This window comes from Bidens hawaiensis, unplaced genomic scaffold, assembly GCF_021521415.1.
Source record: "Bidens hawaiensis isolate Kalapana, Puna unplaced genomic scaffold, B.hawaiensis_p1.1 tig00002423_1, whole genome shotgun sequence".
NCBI lineage: Eukaryota > Viridiplantae > Streptophyta > Magnoliopsida > Asterales > Asteraceae > Bidens > Bidens hawaiensis.
In genome coordinates this window covers 922501-942546 of record NW_027491133.1, presented here as the reverse complement: position 1 = coordinate 942546, position 20046 = coordinate 922501, and the positions used below count along the sequence as shown (strand labels likewise).

The 20046-nt window shown below is 40.1% G+C and overlaps 1 protein-coding gene across 1 annotated transcript; it reads right to left on the bottom strand.

The window, feature by feature from the left end:
* Positions 1-9518: 9518 nt before the first annotated feature.
* Positions 9519-11489, bottom strand: LOC143619274 (protein NLP9-like). Its single transcript, XM_077091242.1, has 4 exons — positions 11153-11489; positions 10988-11035; positions 10141-10888; positions 9519-10018 (listed from the first exon to the last, which is right to left on the bottom strand). Exons 1-4 carry the CDS (start codon positions 11372-11374, stop codon positions 9573-9575), a joined length of 1464 nt encoding a protein of 487 aa, XP_076947357.1. The 5' UTR covers positions 11375-11489; the 3' UTR covers positions 9519-9572.
* Positions 11490-20046: the final 8557 nt, after the last annotated feature.

The window sequence follows — 20046 nt, the reverse complement described above, 5'->3', positions numbered from 1 at the left end:
CCTAACATGTTCGTCCCTCATCAAAATCTTTATAATTACACTATAAAACACTATATTTCTATTTCTTGTTTAATAAATAATATTTTTTTTATATTTTTATCATTACAATTTTCTCTCTCCTTTAATATTTAAAAATAAATAAGGACAAACAAAGTTTCACAAATTTACAAAAAATCACTGCATTTCTCTCTTCACCATATAATTTACACTCACAACCCCACCCTATAACTACAAACTCTCTTCACATAATTTTAAAGGATAGGTTGAGAATGCTCTAAGATATATGATTAGAGAAAATGAAACTTCTCATGTTGGCTCTTATTAAAATCCTTGTAAAAGATAACGATTTGAATCATCCCATTCACATAATTCATATAGTAATTGTTAAATCGTATACAAAATAAACAATAGACAATATAGAATATACAATTTTATATGAATGGGATGCATTGTACTGTTGTCTTTTACAAAGTTTTAACAATGTCGTTAACTACAAAACGAGCAAACTAATCATTTAAAACTGTGGCTAATTATTCGTATTTAATACGGGTCTCTTAAATAAATAGGTGTATCTTCCCAGACAAACATGTTGGTCTCTATCTGTATAACAACCTAAACAGTGTGTACTGTCGCCGAGATCTCTTGTGCAAAGCAAAGACAGGTACGTGCTAGCAAAGAAAGAAAGTGGCAAGGAATTAGAAAGAAGAAAGAAGAGAAAGTTAGGACACTCATGCATCCTATGTATCACCGAATTATAAATGGTGCTTTTCGTGATGTGGAAAAAGAAAGGAAGTTGTAGAATGAAAGAACGTGATACTCTTTACTACTCTTTTATTTTATTTATTTATTTTTTTTGGTGGAACAAAGTGGCTTAAAGAATTTTTGTGTATAGGTTTCTTTCTTTTTCAATTGAACCAAAGTAAAACATATTCAACTCGCTGAATATATATATATATATATATATATATATATATATATATAAAAGTAACATAAATGTATAATCTCTTTATTATGGCTTGTTTATGTTATCTTGTTCCCTGAGCTGGAAACCCTAACTAGTCTTTATATAATGTATAATCGTTGTACTTGTAATTCCTCACGAATGAGGCAGTAGCAATAATAAAATACCATGGTTGCAGCCCGTGGACGTATGTTAGTCTAGACCGAACCACGTAAATCTCGCGTGTTCATCTTCGTTTTTTTTCTCTTGCAATATTGTTCGTGTTTGTGTGTGCGCCAGATCCTAACAACAACAATAAACATTCAACAGATGCACACTATGTAAATTGAGGCATACTTGGTTAAAAACCTACATGGTTCAAATACAACTTTATAAACTCACTACTAGTTAAACTGAGCAGATGCAAAACTATGAGCAGGTTGGAAGTTTCAGATTATGAGCAGGTCGGAGAAATTGACTGGTCGAAGGTTGGAATCGACTTAACAGTGTCCATATTCGTTTGATTCGTTGTGAAATCTGTACTCATTTGAAACGTATGACGTAGGTCGATATACACCACCATCCTCGGCCGAGATGCAGCTTACTCGGAAGCGGCGTCTGTACTTTGAAAATGACGATGGATTTTAGGGTTTCTAAATTCTAAGTGGCATTATATGTTTAAATATAACTAAAAAAACCTAAATTTCAAATTTCGGATATTACAGATATCCGAATTATTCGATAACTTTCAAAATCAATATCCGAATCCGAAAATTTGGATATTCGGGATTCAGATATCCGAAATTTCGGATATCCATAATTTAGGATAATTCAGATCCGGATTTTCGGATATTTCGGATTCGGATATTTTTTGAACACCCCTAGTTTGTAGGTCTTGTTGGCCCAGTTTATTATTTGAAGTCCAAAGGGCAGACATGTGTATGATGGCCAGACCGAAGCCCGTCCTTGTTTATATTTCTTGTTCAATAATTTACAAACCCTAGACTAGTCTCTATTTAAACAACACTATGTACATGTAATTATTTGTCACAATACCTAGTTGCCACCCATGGGCGTATGTCAGTTTAGACCGAACCACGTTAAATCCTCGTGTTCGTTTATTGCTTTTGTGTTTGTGTTCCATTCGTGTGTGTGTTTAATCCTAACAAGTGGTATCTAGAGCTTAGGTTCTGATCACACGAAAAACACGTTGAACCTACCTCTTACGCCGTCGCGTTCCGCCACCGCCGACAAAAGACCAGTTTTCGTTTCGTTACACTCAGAATAAACGCGATAGAATAAGAGTCGTTCGATAAGGGTTAGTCTCCGGCAACCGTAGCCGTTAAACTCAACCATCGATTCAGGTCTTTTCTTAGAGCCGCTACTCGTTTTTTGTTTTGCTGTTTGTGTTCAATCGATCGGAAAGAATGAAGCTGAATAAAGAAATTTGTTTTATATTGAGCATCAAAGTCAACGAATTATTTTGTTTGAGCCACCAAACTAATTAAGCATCACCGATTCACCATAGGGTATTATTTGCGCCGCCGCGCATAGGTTTTTTAACAAGGAGCGTGGAAAAGTTTTTTTCATCTTCCATTGGCCTAGAATTAGGGTAGTAGCCCAATTTGGTCTTGCTTAAGTTAATTTTCTTTTGTGGCCTAGTTTGTTTTTAGTATTTGGGTCATGATTACAAGGGCAGTAGCCCAGAATGTGTGGGCTAGAACTTTGGGTGAAAATTATATTCAGGTTTGTTAATCGAGTGGGCCGAAATCATATCTTATTTTTTGAAGAACCATTGTTAGTAAGAAGAAAGCGTTAAAGAAACGAAGAGGCAGTGCCAACCGCGTTTGTCAGGTTTTATCGTTTAAGTATTTAAAATTTCAGTTTCTGATTTTCAGTTCGTTATTCCGCTGCGTCTAAATAGGTTGATCGTTTAATAGAGTTCATTAGAACAACCATTAAGTTCAGGCTCGTGCCATTGTTGTGTATGTCTTTGTTTTTATCCAGGTTTTCGTTTAGTCATTTTATGGCAGAAGACGAAAAGGTTTCGATACAGAAGTTTGATGGATAGAATTTTGGTTGGTGGAAGATGCAAGTAGAAGCGCTACTTTGTCAGAAAGAGTTGGATGTAGTGCTTGAGGATGAAAAACCAGAAAAGTTGTTAGATGGAGATTGGAAGAAGTTAGACAAGAAAGCTAGGGCTTGTATTACATTGTCGTTGTCGGAAAATGTGGCGTTTAACATCATGAAAAAAAAAACACAGCGCGTGGTATGATGGAGGCACTATCCAACATGTATGAGAAGCATTCGACAACGAATAAGGTCTAATTTATCCTAGAGCTAGTGACAACAAGAACGAAAGAGGGTGGATCAGTTACAACGCATATCAATAATATTAATTCGATCTTGTCCCGCTTAGTGTCAGTCGACATTGAGTTTGATGATGAAGTTCAACGCCTATTGTTATTATCCTCTTTGCCCGACAGTTGGTCTCAGACAGTGATTGAAGTTTGTTGTTTATCTACAAAAATTACTTTTGATGGCGGGATTCAGGATTTGATTCTTGGAGAAGATTCAAGACACAAAATTTCAGGTGAATCATCAGGCAATATGCTAGTCACTGAAGGCAGGGGTAGGGGAAAACAACGAGGCAGTGGGAGTAGAAAAAGGAATCAGTCTAAGACTCGTAAAAATATAGAATGTGGGGGTTGTAAAAAGAAGGGACATTTCAGGAATCAGTGTCCGAATGGTAAAAAAGAGGTGAACGTTACAGAAGACGACACAGATGGCGGGGTCACTAGTGATAAGGCTTTGGTTTGCAGTGTTGAGAGTAACGTTGATGCTTGGGTGATGGATTCTGGTGCATCGTTTCATGCCAATCAATGTAGTGAAACGATGAAGAATCTTAACTTTGGGGACTTTGGAAAGGTTCGACTAGAAAACGATCATATTCTAGAGGTTACGGGAATGAGAGATGTTGATTTTGTAACTTCAGCCCGTACTCTCTGGACTTTGAAAGACGTGAGGTTTATTCCAAGTTTGAGAAACGTTTGATTTCAATTGGGCAGTTGGATGGTCAGGGACACGATGTTAAGTTTGGGGAATGGACAGTGGAAAGTAGTCGAAAGGAGTCTCGTGGTTGCTCGTGGCAAGAAAATATGTTCATTGTATATGGTCGATATGTCATTGAAAGGAATAGATCGAGTTTTGGTGAAAGACAAAGTCCGGTTCACAGAATCTCTTGGGCAGAAGAAGGTTTGTTTTGCAAGTAACAAACCCAGAGCCAAAGTGAAGATTCAGGATGAACGAGCTAGGAAGGTTAAATAATTCGGAGGACATCGTAACAGTGGGAGAACATGTCGTGTTTCAGTTATAGTTCCAGGTCGACAGTGGATTAAGAAAACCAGTATTCCAGCTGTAAAAGTCTCTCCAGTGGATTACTTGCTGAATATGGAGAGTGTTTGTTCTCAGTGTATCTCAGGGCCCGGTATTTTGTTTCAGTGGGAGACGATAGGGACAGAGAACGGGCCAGGGGCAGTTCCCGCTGTGATTGGCGTGTTGGAGCTCCGGGGAGCTTCAACGGGCCTTCAGGTTCATTGATGAGAAGATGATGGCAACTAGAAGCAGTTTAATGTTTAGATTATAGAAGTACGATGAGGAGTGCAGATGAGGGTACTCAAGGCTTCTGAGTTGGAGAATGTTGGGTTCGTATGCCTTGTTGGCCTGATTTATTATTTGAAGTCCAAAGGGCAGACATGTTTAGGTGGCCAGACCGAAGCCCGACCCGGTTAAGATTTCTTGTTCAATAATTTACAAACCCTAGACTAGTCTCTATTTAAATAGCACTATGTACTTGTAATTATTTGTCACAATACCTAGTTGCCACCCGTGGACGTAAGTCAGTTTAGATCGAACCACGTTAAATCCTCATGTTCGTTTATTGCTTTCGTGTTTGTGTTCGGTTCGTGTGTGTGTTTAATCCTAACAAAAAGTAGGTTATTGTCATGTTATATTTCTTCTGGTCAACTTCTTTTCTTGTTGTCTGATCAACTACTAGCTTCCCAGTTAACGTGAATGCAAACGTTCTCTACCTTTTACCGCCCATATATGTAGTTTGTTGAGTTTAATACGGGGCATTGAAATGATAGCAAGACTTTTTGTTGCGTTATTTTGCCCAACTTCTCCTTTAATCGCTTGAATGGCCTTCCCGGTTTTTGCATCGGTTCTTCAATGCACTTATGTAAGGAGACATAATTAATTTATTTTCCCTTATGGTACTTTTGATGTAGGCCACTTGTGATCTCTGATGCACGGGATGGCAGGGAGGTTAGGGTACCGGTCCCGGGGACGACGTGGGGACGGATTTGCGTTGGAAACGCATTTGAAACGTTTCCTGAACGAACCCGTTAAATGGGGGCGGTCAACAAACAATTCCGGGACGTATCCGATGAAAACTGGCGCCACATACAGTATTTCGGCGAAGAATTCCGGCGCCGAAAAACAGATGAAGAAGATGGAAGAAGAAGAAGGACAGCTGGAATTTTTAAAGTGTTTTAGGTTATAATATAAGTTAGGTTTAAACAATAAACCCCTTGATCTTTCAATTGTTTGCATCTAGTCCCTAAACTTTGTTAACATTTACATAAATAGTATTAAATTAGGTATGCATTTTAACATTTAACCCTCACTATCTAGACTACCTTACATTTGGTCCTCAACTTGTAATTTTATACATGAAATGTTTAAATGACATTATATATAAATAAAAATTATATATTTATTTATTTGTTATTAAAAATTGATTACCTATGTAATATATATATTTATTTTTTATATGTATTTATTGTCGTACCCGTGCCATACCCGTTTCTTGATTTTTTGAGTTTTGCCGTTTCCCGTGCCCGTTTCCCGTTCCCGTACCAATTCCCGTGCAATGTAGCTTGTGATTTGTTTCAAAGACGTTAAAATTTGGTTTCGTTTTGTTTACAAACTGCAAATTATTTTGGTTTCTTGATCTCATTTCAAAACCTCTTGCGATTCTGTCTTCAACAATCACCCGACCCTATCAAGCCGCAACCCTTATTCAACTAAAGGGTTTGATTAATTGATTTGCAATCTGAAAACTGATATAATCCACAGTCCTTAGAGGATTCCATATGTTGGAACCAATAACCAGTTACAATTCTTCTACATGTTAGTAAATTTGGCAATGGAAGATCAATTCTTTATGCCTGGTCTCTATTCCAATATTAACTAAACCTTAATAACCTAAAGGGATCGTGATTAATTAACATGGAGCACCACATGCATATTCTTTCTTTGTCTTTTTTGCCGTATGTTTTGGTACTAGTGCTTCTTATGTTATATATTCTTTTTTTTTTTTCCTGAAACACAAATAGTACAAATTCTTGTTTTGACCCCTTAGAAAGTGAGTAGATTGAAGTATATAACGGTGTAATAGGTAGGAGACTTGAATATTATTGTGAATTGAATTGATTTCATAGCATAAAGCATGTGCCTTATATAGACAACTTACAACATAGAAGGAGAATGATTACAGGAGTTAAACATGCAAACAGATTTGACAATATTATTATCAATATACATTCCATTTATTTTCCTATAATATTGTTTTCCTTATACGCCCCTGCAAGATGGAGGAGCTGTCGGATACACCAATCTTGGATCGGTTACGTAGAAACGGTGCTCGGGTCAATGGTTTGGTTAGCATGTCAGTAAGTTAGTCTTGTGAGCTGATATGAAGGACACGCAAGCGACCAACTGTGACTTGTTCTCTGTAATAAAGGGAAGGGTGCTTCATACGCGAATGGTATACCAGATTTGCACATAAATAAGTGGCACCAGTATTGTCACCAAATAGAGTAGGCACATGATTAGTAGGGATAGTTCTTTTAGTAGACTTTTAAGCCATGTGAGTTCTACTACAGCATTTGCTAATGCTTTGTATTCGGCTTCCGTAGAGGACCTAGAGACCGACTTTTGACGTGTTGATTTCCATGAGACGATGTTGGTGCCAAGATAAAGGATATAACCTGTGGTTGACCGAATGACATCATTCACACCACCCCAATCAGAATCTGAAAATGCCGAGAGAGTGAGAGGAGAGTTACGATTTAGAAAGAGGCCATGATGAATGGTTCCTTTGAGGTATCGAAGAACACGTTTAAGGGCTTGCCAATGTGCTTTTCTAGGATTATGCATGAATTGTGAAAGTTTGTTGATTGCAAAGGATATATCTAGGCGTGCGAAGGCTAGATATTGAAGAGACCTGACGAGTTTACGATAAGGAGTGGCATCAACCGAGTGTGAAGGATCGTTAGGTGATAAGGGATCGGTAGCACTAAGAGGAGTGGTGATGTCTTTAGCACCGTCCATGTGAAACTGGTTAAGGATGTCTTGGATATAACGATGTTGAGAGAGGAAGAGACCTGTTGGCGTAGGGATGACCTCAACACCGAGAAAGTGGTGTAGCATACCAAGATCTTTGATCGAAAATTTGTTGTGTAGAGCTTGGATGAAACTACTAAGAAATTGCAGGGTTGTTGCCTTTTAAGACAATGTCATCAACATACACCATGAGGTAACAAGTGACATTTGATTCATGATAAATGAATAGCGAGGCATCGACTAACGACTTCCGAAATCCAAACTGAAGGAGGAAGGTGGTGAGCTCGATGTACCATGCTCGAGGAGCTTGTTTTAAACCATGTAGTGATTTTTTGAGTTTGCAAATATGGTTGGGAAATTGCGGATTGACATAACCCGGTGGTTGGGTCATATAAACATCCTCATGGAATGTGAGATGATGAAAGGCGCTGTTAACGTCGAGTTGACGCAACTGCCAATTTTTAGAGAGAGCTACTGAGAGAATTGTGCGAATGGTGATGGGTTTCGTTACGAGACTGACCTTATCAAAGTAATATTTCCCGTATTGTTGATGAAAGTCTTTCGCCACAAGACGCGCCTTGTATTTTTTAATAGGGCTATCAAGATTCCGTTTGATATGAAATATACAACCAATCGGTTTTTGAGAGTTGGAGGGCACACGCCTTGTTCAATGCTCTGATACCATATGAGACTTGAATATTATTGTGAATTGAATTAAGTACATAACATAAAGCATGTGTCTTATATAGACAAATTACAATATAGAATGAGCATGATTACAGGAGTTAAATGTGCTAACAGATTTAACAGTATTATTATCAATATACATTTCATTTATGTTCCTATAATATTGTTTTTTCTTATAATAGGTGGTTATATACAACATAGGTGTAATAAGCATCTTGCTGAATTAGATCTTGTATCTTGTGGTTTTTTTAGTGAAAGTTGGTTTTGTTGGTTAAAAAAAACAAATAGTACAAATCATCATGATTAAATTAATTTCTCATGAAATATGTTGGGTTATGTAGGCTTGGTTGGCTTTGTTCAAGTGAGGATCAGTTTGGGCTTAGGGCTTAGAGCACTTCCATCATATTCTCTACCCCTAATTCCAAAATTACATTAAAACACACTATATTTTTTCTCTTCTTTTCAATTAAATAATACATTTTTATATATTTATCATTACCATTTTTTTTCCTTCACTCACAACCACTTTTAAAATATATTAAACAATTATAGGGGGTGATCAACAGTAGCTTTTTAAATATACAGAAAAATCACTATGTTTTCTAAAATATAAAAACTCTTCACTCACAACACCCTAATTCACTCCTAAATTATAAAAACATCTCTCAATAAAATAGGGGGTTGGATGAGAATGCTCTTATAATCGCAAAGGGTGGCAGTGAGGCCGAGCGTTGGCCCTATTAATTATTATATTTTCCTGCTGAATAAGCTATTAATATATATGTAACCAATATATTTATTAATCATTATATGTCATCTATATATTCATGTTTTTTACTATGTAGTTGCTCACGAGTGAGAAAGATATAAAAACATCTTTCACATAAAATAGGGGGTTGGATGAGAATGCTCTTATAATCGCAAAGGGTGGCAGTGAGGCCGAGCGTTGGCCCTATTAATTATTATATTTTCCTGCTGAATAAGCTATTAATATATATGTAACCTATATATTTATTAATCATTATATGTCATCTATATATTCATGTTTTTTACTATGTAGTTGCTCACTATGTAGTTAGTCATAACACCCTAATTCACTCCCTAAATTATAAAAACATCTCTTACATAAAATAGGGGGTTGGATGAGAATGCTCTTATAATCGCAAAGGGTGGCAGTGAGGCCGAGCGTTGGCCCTATTAATTATTATATTTTCCTGCTGAATAAGCTATTAATATATATGTAACCTATATATTTATTAATCATTATATGTCATCTATATATTCATGTTTTTTACTATGTAGTTGCTCACGAGTGAGAAAGATATAAAGATACGGATTACCATGGTTGCAACCCGTGGTTGTAGGTTACTTTAACCCAACCATGTAAATGTCTCTTGTTTATTTTCTTGCATCCGATTGTGTTTGTGTGTCCGTGTTTGATAATCGAATTCCTAACAAAATGAACTAGAAAGATAACTTATGTTTATGCTTCTTTTAGTGAGGACAAGCGTATGCAAATACAGACAACGAAACACCTTTATTTAGTAGAATAGGAACCACTAGAACCGGATATTGGTTGTGTAGATGGCATCACATGCAGGTCAACTATAGCTCGATTCATTCTTCTCATACTTTCCATACAACAACTCATGTCTTCATCAGATGTTAATAGTATCCAATCTCCAAATTCATCACGGTACTTGATCTTATACGTCATGAGAGTCAATTTGAACTTCGTACGAACTTTGTTATCAACGTTTTCAAAGGTTGCTTGAGAGATAGGAATATAAAACTTGATTATATCATCTGCACCGTGTGCTTTTATGATCATCATTGCTTGGCCTTGGAACTCTTCGTTGTCTTTTCCAATTGTATCGATTTGAATAATGGACGAATCATTTGCCTTTCTATTCGCTAATTTTGGTCCTGGCCACTCTAGGATACCCAGATCTTTGAATTTGCGTTTCAGTGTGGATTCAGAAACTATAGCACAAAAAAAGAGAAGATTTGTTAGATGGTTTCATATATGCATATGCAGTAAAAGAAGCATTTGGAATTAAAACTGTTAAACAAGTTGCCATTTTGAAATTGAGGATTATCATTACCATTAAGGTTTTTTGTAGCATCTTTGATGGTTCTTCCAAATTGTGTCTCAATGACTTCTCGGGGTAATAGGATTGAACCCGTCTTGCATCTCACCTCTGAATGTTTCTTCCCATTTTCTATTCCTTGAAAGATCTTGAAATAACTAGTCTCATTTTTTGTAGAACTCTTAACATCAATAACATCTAATTCATCACCTAATTCTCCACCTGAAGCAAACCTGAAACTTGGCAAACACCTTTTTAGTGTTAAGAGTAGGCCCTCCAACATCATCATGATAGTAGTGTTTGAATGCTTGCGCCATATGAATTCAAATGCATAATTAAAATCACCGGTCTCAATACTCCTCAAGCATACTGCAAGACCACTATTTGCGCAATAATCTGATCCCATATCCCATGGCCTTTCATACATTAGCCTATGAGGGCCAAACGTAGAAATATAGCGTGGTTCATAATTTTGAAGTGTCTTTAGGGCAAGCTCCTCAGTTTCTTGAGGAACTATATCACACAAATTATAGAATTGTTCAAGATTACTACCATGTCTGGAATTTGTAGTACTAAGATAACCAGTCAATTTGAGCGCTAACATCCGTCTCTTTCGAGGATCATCTAAAGAAGATACAAGGGGCACATTATATTCATCCTCATATGCAATCCAAACTTGAGCTAGAGTAATGTTATGTGATCCACAAACAATCTCTAATGCCTTTGCAATCTCATCCCTAGCTGGTTTGAGACCATCTACAGTCTATTTTACAGTTCCAGCAGTTATAAAACACAATTTATATGATGAAACTACCAAGCACGAATAATCATATCTTGTACATAGTTTTGGTTCAAACCTTACCTTGTATGGTATATGACTTTGTACATTAAACACATCGAGACCTGCATCCTGCATAGAAGATCAGACGAAGCAAACAAGATGAAATGTGGTTAGTGATGAGAAAAATTGTCATTTACTTCACATCTTTGATCATTTTAATAAACTCGTAGAATCTCAAAAACATACCTTTAGTGCCTTGTTCATGTCAAATAATGAAGAACAAAAATCATAAGGCCCATATTCGCTTATAGTACACTCGACAACACCGATACACGAGCTTCCAAAGGGACTAGAAACTGGAAGCATTATAGAAATGCTTTGGGAAGGTTCCAGTGAACTCTCAACGAGGTCATCTATATACGGCATATGACTTAGAAATGCAGGGGCAGGTCCACCACTTAAGATCATGGAATCTAGCTCAATGTCAAGGTTATTTTCGTCGATAATATATTGATACTTCGCAGAATTTATCCTGTGCGTGATGAAATGGTCGGAAAGTTCAGTGACGGCAAATGGTTGACCTGACGTTCTCCTTAGATGGATGACAGTCCCATTTTTCTTTAAGTTTGAAGATTCTACTTGATTTGTTAAGCATGTGAACAAGTATCCCCCTACTGAAGGAATGGATTGTTTGCAGCTTATCAAGAAATCCGTTCTTAGACCTACCGGTGACCGGCTTCGCGAGACCATTTCGATCTACGCATGGCTAAGCTCTATTGGGCGGTGGCTTATCGAAGCACTACTTGATAAGATCAGTAATAAAAAGAAAGACCTGCCCTTTTGGTGAAGTTACTTTCTTCTCTTACGATATTTCTCGATATTTCTAGTTGGATGAAAAGATCGCTCCTATTTAATAAGACATTAGATTCTCATTCATCAATAACTCGACTTCCAGCTTCTCGCATGGAAGGGTCCGGTCCGGAAGAAGAGGAAAAGGAGTTCACCTCAAATCAAGGCAACGCGCGCTCAATCCATCTATCCTGTCTGATTGAGAAAGTCTTTAGGTTCCAGAGTTCCGACCTATAAAGGAGTGAAACCGCTTCCAAAGACTCAGCGATAGGGTAGGCCTTAGTGACTACTCAGATAGAAAGCTTCGGAGGAAGCTTTCTATCTTGCTTTCTCCTCCGCTGTGAAGGCTTTTCTCTCTGAAGGCATACAAAAAGCTCTTCCACGCCTAGCATCGTACTTTCCTCTACTCGTGTAAGGTAAGTCCTCCTTCTCTTAGGAGAATCACTCGCTGCAAGAAAATCTTTGATATGACCTATGAATATTTCGGATCTCTTTCTTAAAAGAATGCCTCTTTTCGAACTTTCTGATAGTTAGTAGTACCTAGCCAAACCAAAGGCTGGAAAGAGCGTTTAGACTACTTATACCCCTCACTGGGAATCAGAGAAAGGAGAGGATAGGACCGGTATTAGTAGAATAGATGGCTTCCTAATCAGTAATTTGATGGTCTTTCGTAAAGACTTTGATGCGCACCTTCCTTCATAAGGACAGGTAACCTGGTAGGTGAGTCACTCTCCGCTAACCTGGTAGGTGGGACTTGCTCTATTTCTCTATTTCATAACACTAGCCAACCAGCGTACCTCATTATCACTTCACCCCTCTCCTTTCAGTCGAGTGTATATAATAACCTCTCACTTTAGCTCGAGCCATTTCATCTCCTCTCAATAACAAGAAAAATCGCTTTTTTCGTTTCGCTTCATCATAAGCTGCCGCTGAAGAGGCTGATGCCGCCAATCGGCTTTTCCTGAATGTTTACATTTTTTGGTTCACGAGTGATCAATAGTAGAGTAGTTGGCGAACGGTGTTTTAGTTTGAATGACTTCTGGGCACAAGTTCCATTCTCGCCTACTCTTCTATGGGAGGACTGAGAGGCTTTCCCTGAGCAAAGAAGGTGAAAGGGGCCAAAGGATGCTAAATCATTACTGTTAGAATGAGTTTTCCAGTCATCAGTGCAAAACGAAACTTAAGAGCTCTTCCGCTCAGGTATAGTGAAAGGTGTCTCCCTTGTGTATGCGTATCATTTGTTAGTACTTGCCCTTTCTTTCACATAACACTTCTTTCTTTTATCTCATATATCCAGTTATTGTCTACCCCTCGATATGAAGATGGTTGGACTAACTAAAGCCAGACGCGTAGCGGTCAGGAAAAAGAAAGCCTTGTTGAAGTTTTGAAGTCAACCAAGTAAGCCAGAAAGACCAGTTGTAGGAAGCTTTGACCGGCTGAAGCGAAGCAAAAAACTGAACCCGAACCAAACCCCTAAGCAAAGAAGGGATTGCCTTAGTTCAGTCTCGAGGCCGGATGGTAGCAATACACTTCTGACCCAAGCCCTTGAGCAGGGAGCAATTGAAGTAAGTAGTCGGCTATTTCTGAGGTTAAGCGAACACAGTCAGTGAGAAGGTGAGTCTCAACTAAGCAGTACAGGAAGCCCACTCACTCGGGCAAGTAAGCGAGCCAAGCTTGAAAAGAAAAAGTTCGGGAGTCAATACAGTAAAGTCAGGGAGGAAAAGTTGCGGTTATGAAATAACCTAGCCTGTTTAGGGCTAGATTTATATAGGAGACCCCTTGAAAGAAGAGAGAAGATACCTTCGCCCACCCACCCGATAAATATAAGTGATGGCCATATATACGGTATATGCCGTCATAAGCGGGAATAGGAAGACCCTCCTTTCAATTCTCCTTTTGACCTAATTCCTAGCTTTATCCTGCATTGCTTTCAAAGGGGATAATAACTATAAATTCCTGCCTTACACGCTTAACAATAAGGACTTCCAACTCACTTCCTCACTACTAGAGAAAGGCTAAGTGAAGTACTTCTCGGGACTTACCTTTTATTCTTTCTCTTCTCTTCTTGCTTATCACTGACTTTCCTTCGCCCTTCGCGGCTGCTAGTGAAGTGGCAACTGGATTGCCTAGTGAAATGTGATCTCGATTGAAGCTAGATAGCCCCCTCCTCACTCGGAGCCGTAGCCGTAGTCTGGTCGGACCTCCGGACCCCTTCTTTATTCGATTTGGAAGAGCTCTTTTTCTCTTCGGCTCGCGCTTGCTCTATCATTGAATTTCCTCATTTAAAGATCTCACGCAATCTAGGTTTGAGCTCTGATTTGATCTCGATGACCGGTGGCAAAGGAAGCGAAGCGACAACCGCGGCTATGTTCCTAGTGTAGAAGAAAGAAAATGGAAGTTCTGGGATTTCCCCCAATGGCTTGCGGAAGCGCTGTTCGTTATTATAGATGCATCTGAGCAGCGGATCATGATGCCGGGGATTTGTTCACAGCGGAAGAAGAGAAGTCTTCCTCAAATGGATCAGACAAGTATGTTTCACACAAAAATAGATCTTTTTAGCTGCCATATTCCCTGTGTCTCTACTGATTTTAGTGCTCTGCCAAAGAAAGCGGTTTGATCCAAAGTCGGCATGAAATCTAAGGCTTTGAGCTCTTTCTCCGAGGACGATCTCCTAATTGCTAGTCCGAATCAAGGGCTAAAGTCCGAACTCACGATTTGACGGAAGCTGTACGACTGAGCAGCGGATCTCCTGACTTGACTAAAAAAGAATGGACGCGCTCTGCCCCCAGCAAAGGACTTCGTTGGCTGGAATAAAAGCACAATAAGTTGCTTTACAAAAGGAGTCCTTAGTATGTGTCAAAACCGTTATAGTACTACTACACCGAAGTCTCGTACTCGAACTGGCAAGAACGGCCCAGCTTGCTGGCTGACTATTACCTGCTTACTTACTGGCTAACTTGGCAGCTGCCTTGAAAGCCTATTCCGATGGCGAGCAGTTACGATGGCTCCTTCCTAAATAAGTTAAGTTATCTAAAAGTCAGTCTTTCTTTTTGTTTTCAACGATCTAGTGCTTGGTCCTTCACCTTTATGAGTAGGACTGCCTCCCTTGCATAGGTCTTATGTTCAGTACTTCGTATCAGGTTCTATCTATGGGACCTTCACGATCATTTTTTGGTTCTTTCTGAAAAAACAAACCTAAGAGGTCCGTGACTGACCCTGTGTTCAGCACATGAGTGAGCGTTACCGCGTATTTAGTGGAAGCAGATAGTTAGGGACTGACCCGGTACCACTTTGAGTTACTGCCCCGAAGTACTAGACCAGCTCCTGTTGAAGAATAAGGCTTTTGGTTTGGGGCTACGCACCTTGGTTCTAGCAGCGCCATCTCCATACCTTCCTTCCGTATCCGAGGTGGGCTCTTTCATCGGCCTCTCTTGGAGTTGCCCGAGTGAAACGGAACGCTCTTCATTCGCAGGCAGTTACGGGGACTTTGCTTTTAGCTTTTAGCCTTCCTAGCTAGCCGACAAAGGTCGAACTTTCTTACTTCTTTATTGAAAGCGAAAGATAAAACTGACTTACTGAACTTTTTTATTGAAAGGGTATAACTAACTGGCTGGCACCTTACGAAGTAGTATACTTATTTTGTTTAGTAGTAGGAGGCTTCACATACTCTTACTACTCGAGAGATAGGGTAGCACCCCCCCCCCCCCATCCCGAAGTGACGAAGATGAAAAGTGCTTTTGCTAACTCTTTCTCGTCTTCAAAAAAGTATCAAAATGCAGTTATATAAGCTATCACTTTTGCAATGAAAGATCAGCTCATCGAAGGAAAAAGGGCTAGCATCATTTCTCCATTGGGGAGATACCACTTTTGAAATGAAAGATCAACTCTTCGAAGGGAAAAGCTCAAGTGTGAAATTACAGCTATACTGGCATCGACTATGTCTCTCATCGTATTGTAAGGGATTGTATTGTAAGGGGTAGTGCACGAGAAAAAAATCATGCAGAAATGATCGACTCTTTGGACGCCCCGAAAATACTATGAGGTGTTCGGAAATGGTCGAAGTAGTTGAATAGGAGGATTACGATGACTATAGCCCTTGGTAAATTTACCAAAGACGAAAATGATTTGTTTGATATTATGGATGACTGGTTACGTAGGGACCGTTTCGTTTTTTTAGGCTGGTCCGGCCTATTGCTCTTTCCTTGTGCCTATTTCGCCGTAGGGGGTTGGTTCACGGGTACAACCTTTGTAACTTCATGGTATACCCATGGATTAGCCAGTTCCTAATTGGAAGGCTGCAATTTCTTAACTGCCGCAGTTTCTACTCCTGCTAATAGTTTAGCACATTCTTTGTTATTACTATGGGGTCCTGAAGCACAAGGAGATTTTACTCGTTGGTGTCAATTAGGCGGTCTGTGGACTTTTGTTGCTCTCCACGGCGCTTTCGGACTAATAGGTTTCATGTTACGTCAATTCGAACTTGCTCGATCTGTTCATCCAACTCGAAATCTCGTAAGAGAAGAACTTTTACGCAGTACATGAAGTGCACTCTTTAGACAATAGAATAAAAACCGAACAGTAGATAACCCAATAATCGAATAAGACAAGGGGGGTAAGAGAATTGTCTACTTGATAGGCTATTTCCGATGTCTACATCAGTCATTACAACTTGGGCAGCGAGGGGGGACTGATGAACTAATCAAACAGTGCTAGTCGGGCAGCAGAATGGAGGCCGGCACGGTACCAACGAAAAGAGGATCGGCTAGTAGTTGGAACGGAGAGCTCGGGCAGCAGAACAGAGGAATAGGACAGAGGCCCGGGCAGAAGAGGTAAACGGATGGGTCCCAAGCTTGCACGGTGGTACCTGACGCCCTCAAACGGAAGAGAGCAGAACAGGATGGTAGCTATTATAGCATACAAAGGCATGGCAACCTACGACTAATAGGATGGCGCCCTACGATCAAATAGGATGGTTGGCTACGCCATTCTAGAGATAAACTGGAAGGCCTCCTACGGCCATCAGGGCCTAGCAAGAAGCATAATTCTGTTCCAAAGCTTCGTTTCATTCCAGCAACAAGGGCTATAGCTAGTAAAGCAGGTAACAAAGTCCCAGGAATACCCGCAAGAACCAGTAAATAGACCTCCTACTCCAGCATCATGATTCGGTTCCCCTGAACACTCACCCAATCTTGCTTGAAAGCGGAGTGGAATCAATAAACTCGCATACCTTGAATCTAGCCTGCAATCCTTTCTCACTTAGCTTAGGAGAAAGTAAGCAAGACTTGATACGCTAATTTATTCTTTTAAAAAATTGAGAGTTACAAAGTCTTATTGCAGACCTTCGTCTTCACGGGTTGTTGTTGAAACCGACTCCTCCGCTTGGCGTTGTCCCTATAGTTGAACTGCTAATGCCTCCGATTAGAGATTTCACAAAGCCATAGGATTGATTGAAGTTTCTGGCCGGGTAACCTTTCATTCCTACACCCAGAATAAAGGCTTCCTTGCCGTAGTTGGGTTCATTAGGTCGTTTGCCTTCGGCCATTTAAGAATGATCCATTTATATAGATGAAACTAATCATCTTTTTTTTAGATGGAAGCCGGTTCCACGACTTTAGTGGAAATGATGATCCTGCTCCCCCTGAAAGTATCAACTACCTGAGGCTAAGGCGGATTTGTCAACGACTGCGCTGCTGGCAATGATTAGAATAGCTATGTTGCTCAAACCTACCGGCGCCTTTTTTTAATAGAATGAAGTTCCCGAATAGAAAAAAGAAGGATGTCTGGTTTCAAACTAGATATAGATGTCCGGGAAGTGCTTCCTTGCATTAAAGCACATTCCGGGAGTGAAAGGTCATAGGGCTCATAGACATTATCTATTTCTTATCTTTCCTTTATGGGGATCATAGATCTCTCTTTTCAAAGTTGGCAAAGTGAGAACGCTGGTTCCGCAATAACCAAGTCAATCCAATCCTCAAGGGGAGAGGGGCCCGTATCCTGGGACTTAACTTAAGGATTTAGGGATCCCTCAAAGGACCGGGTTCAGGCTCAACCAAGTCTTCGTCCACCCTTTCTCGAACCAGATCCATGCCTTGGGCTTGTGTCCCAGCTTCGGTAGGAGTCCAAACAGCATTATCCATTTCTAATTCCGAATTCTCATCCATAGGTGGAAATTCTTCTATAACGGCATCAATTGGTTGTTTTGCTTATTCAACGACCCCTTCCCCTGAGCCGATTTTAGCTCTGGAAAACAGCCCTGATAGCTTAAAGTCTGATTCGGATTCTGCTCTCGCTGTTCTCAAAGTAGCGAAGTTACCTGAGGGAGAAGCTCTTCTTCCTCTTGTTGATCGACTCTTGTAAAGAGTACGTTATAAGATAAGTAAGGGCGAGAGGAAAGAGACAACAGCTGTTTACTAGCAAGCATTGAAAGCAGATGCCAGAATGACTCTTTGAACTGAACGACGTAATAAATAAAGAAACTAACTGCCATCAAGACTGAACGAGATGAGGATTAAATAAAATCGAACTGTGATAACCTTGGTTTTTACCATAAAAGCAGAAAGCGCCCAAAAGAAGTGAGTGACTCAAGAAAGGCCATCGCTCTTCTCTCTTGACCTGAGACTTGGGGGAGTTCTGTGAGCGAGGAGCGAAGCGTTTCGGTAGCTATTCAAAATAATCAATCAATTCAATCAGCTCCAGAGCTAGGAGTTCTATGTCTAGGTTGAGGAGAGTCCTTTTAGTTAATCTTAGCTGCTACCCTACTTATCCCAGCTCTAAAAGCAGCTACTGACTCGTCAAGTTGAGTCGACAGTGATTCTTCTTGTTCCGCTGTGAATGTATCGTTATCGTATTCAGTAGTTTTCCCTGCTCGCTAAAACCCTTCTTCTAGTCTTTATCTTGAATATTTCTTATTGTCTTTCCCTTTCATCTTGATATCAACTCTGACATTAACAAAGCATCGGGCGGGGAAGCTTTCAATATTATGATGAAAGAGACTATCGGAGAAGGTCCCACTCTGCTTGCGTCCGCTAGCTGACGACGTGTGTAACGCATGCTCCTGTTCCGCGGTTGGTGTTATATATAGAAGTTCTTGGTTGAGAGTATCGGGTCTTCGATTAGGGCTGATCTCCTCAACGCATCCGCTGTTCAATCATCTGCTGCTGATGGTCTTGTTGTCGCAGACGGTCTTCTGTTGGCAATTGAATCAACCCTTACTGCTCGAGTAGACGGTCTTCTTGGTGAGTGAATCATCTTCATCCTATAATAAATAAGGACATTTACACCACCTATTACAGGTCAGGTCCTAAAGCTATAGTGTAATTCCCTGTGACTATTGACAGGAGATCCTTCTATGCTTTCACCGATAATCCCATCCAACTACATCCAGGAATCGCATCTGCCAGATGTGGTTTCGGGACCAGGCGTGTAACCTCGATAGCATGTGCCCTAGCCACCCAAGCCTATTAGTCGCTTAGATAAAGAAGGAAGCCCTTCGGGAGCTATTCTTTCCCTGATATTGGCAGGACTTACTAGCCCCTAGCTGTTTCAATGGTAGGAGCAGGGGATTGAAGAGGGACATCCGTGCTAAGAAGAAGGGACTGCAGCCCCAAGGTGTAGCATCAGTTCCAGACAACCGCTCAAGTTCAAGTAAAGGCTTCTGTCCTAGGAAGAAAGGCTCGAAAGCCTAAAGCTATGATTTATACCTGCTCTCTCCCTGAAGTGGATGTGGAAAAGCGGGCGCTAATGCAAGGAAAGGAGGTGTTGTTCGTCCACTTCTGCTCCAGCTGAAAAATTACCTTGTAGTCAGAGGAAACTCAAACGTAAGCTAGAACCGGAGAAGAGAAGATACTTTAGGTTTAGTCCTATTGCCTGGAAGTAGAGGGGAGTTCACTCACAGCCGGGGCTGCTTCATTCTCCTAAGCCTCAGAATAGACACCTTGCTGGAGCCCTAGGAGGGGAAGGCTCGTTAGTTGCTAACCGGAAGAGAAGGGAATCGAAGAATCCCATTTGGCTTGGTTGCAGGAAAAAAAGTATAACTAGAAATTGATTAAAAAAAAATCAGCGGGGTAGAGGAATTGGTCAACTCATTCGATTTCTAGTGGTCCAAATTTCGGGCCTTATTCCTTTCCGATCGCACTAAAAGTTGTCACAGAATGGGATTAGGATTTGCATCAATCTATAGTATAACCAATGGTGCCGATCACCCCTAAAATGGTTCGAAGTCCCTGACTGAGGCCGTTGCATTACCTAAAGCCTCCTAGCGAGGAAAGCAAAATATGTTCCAGAGATACCAT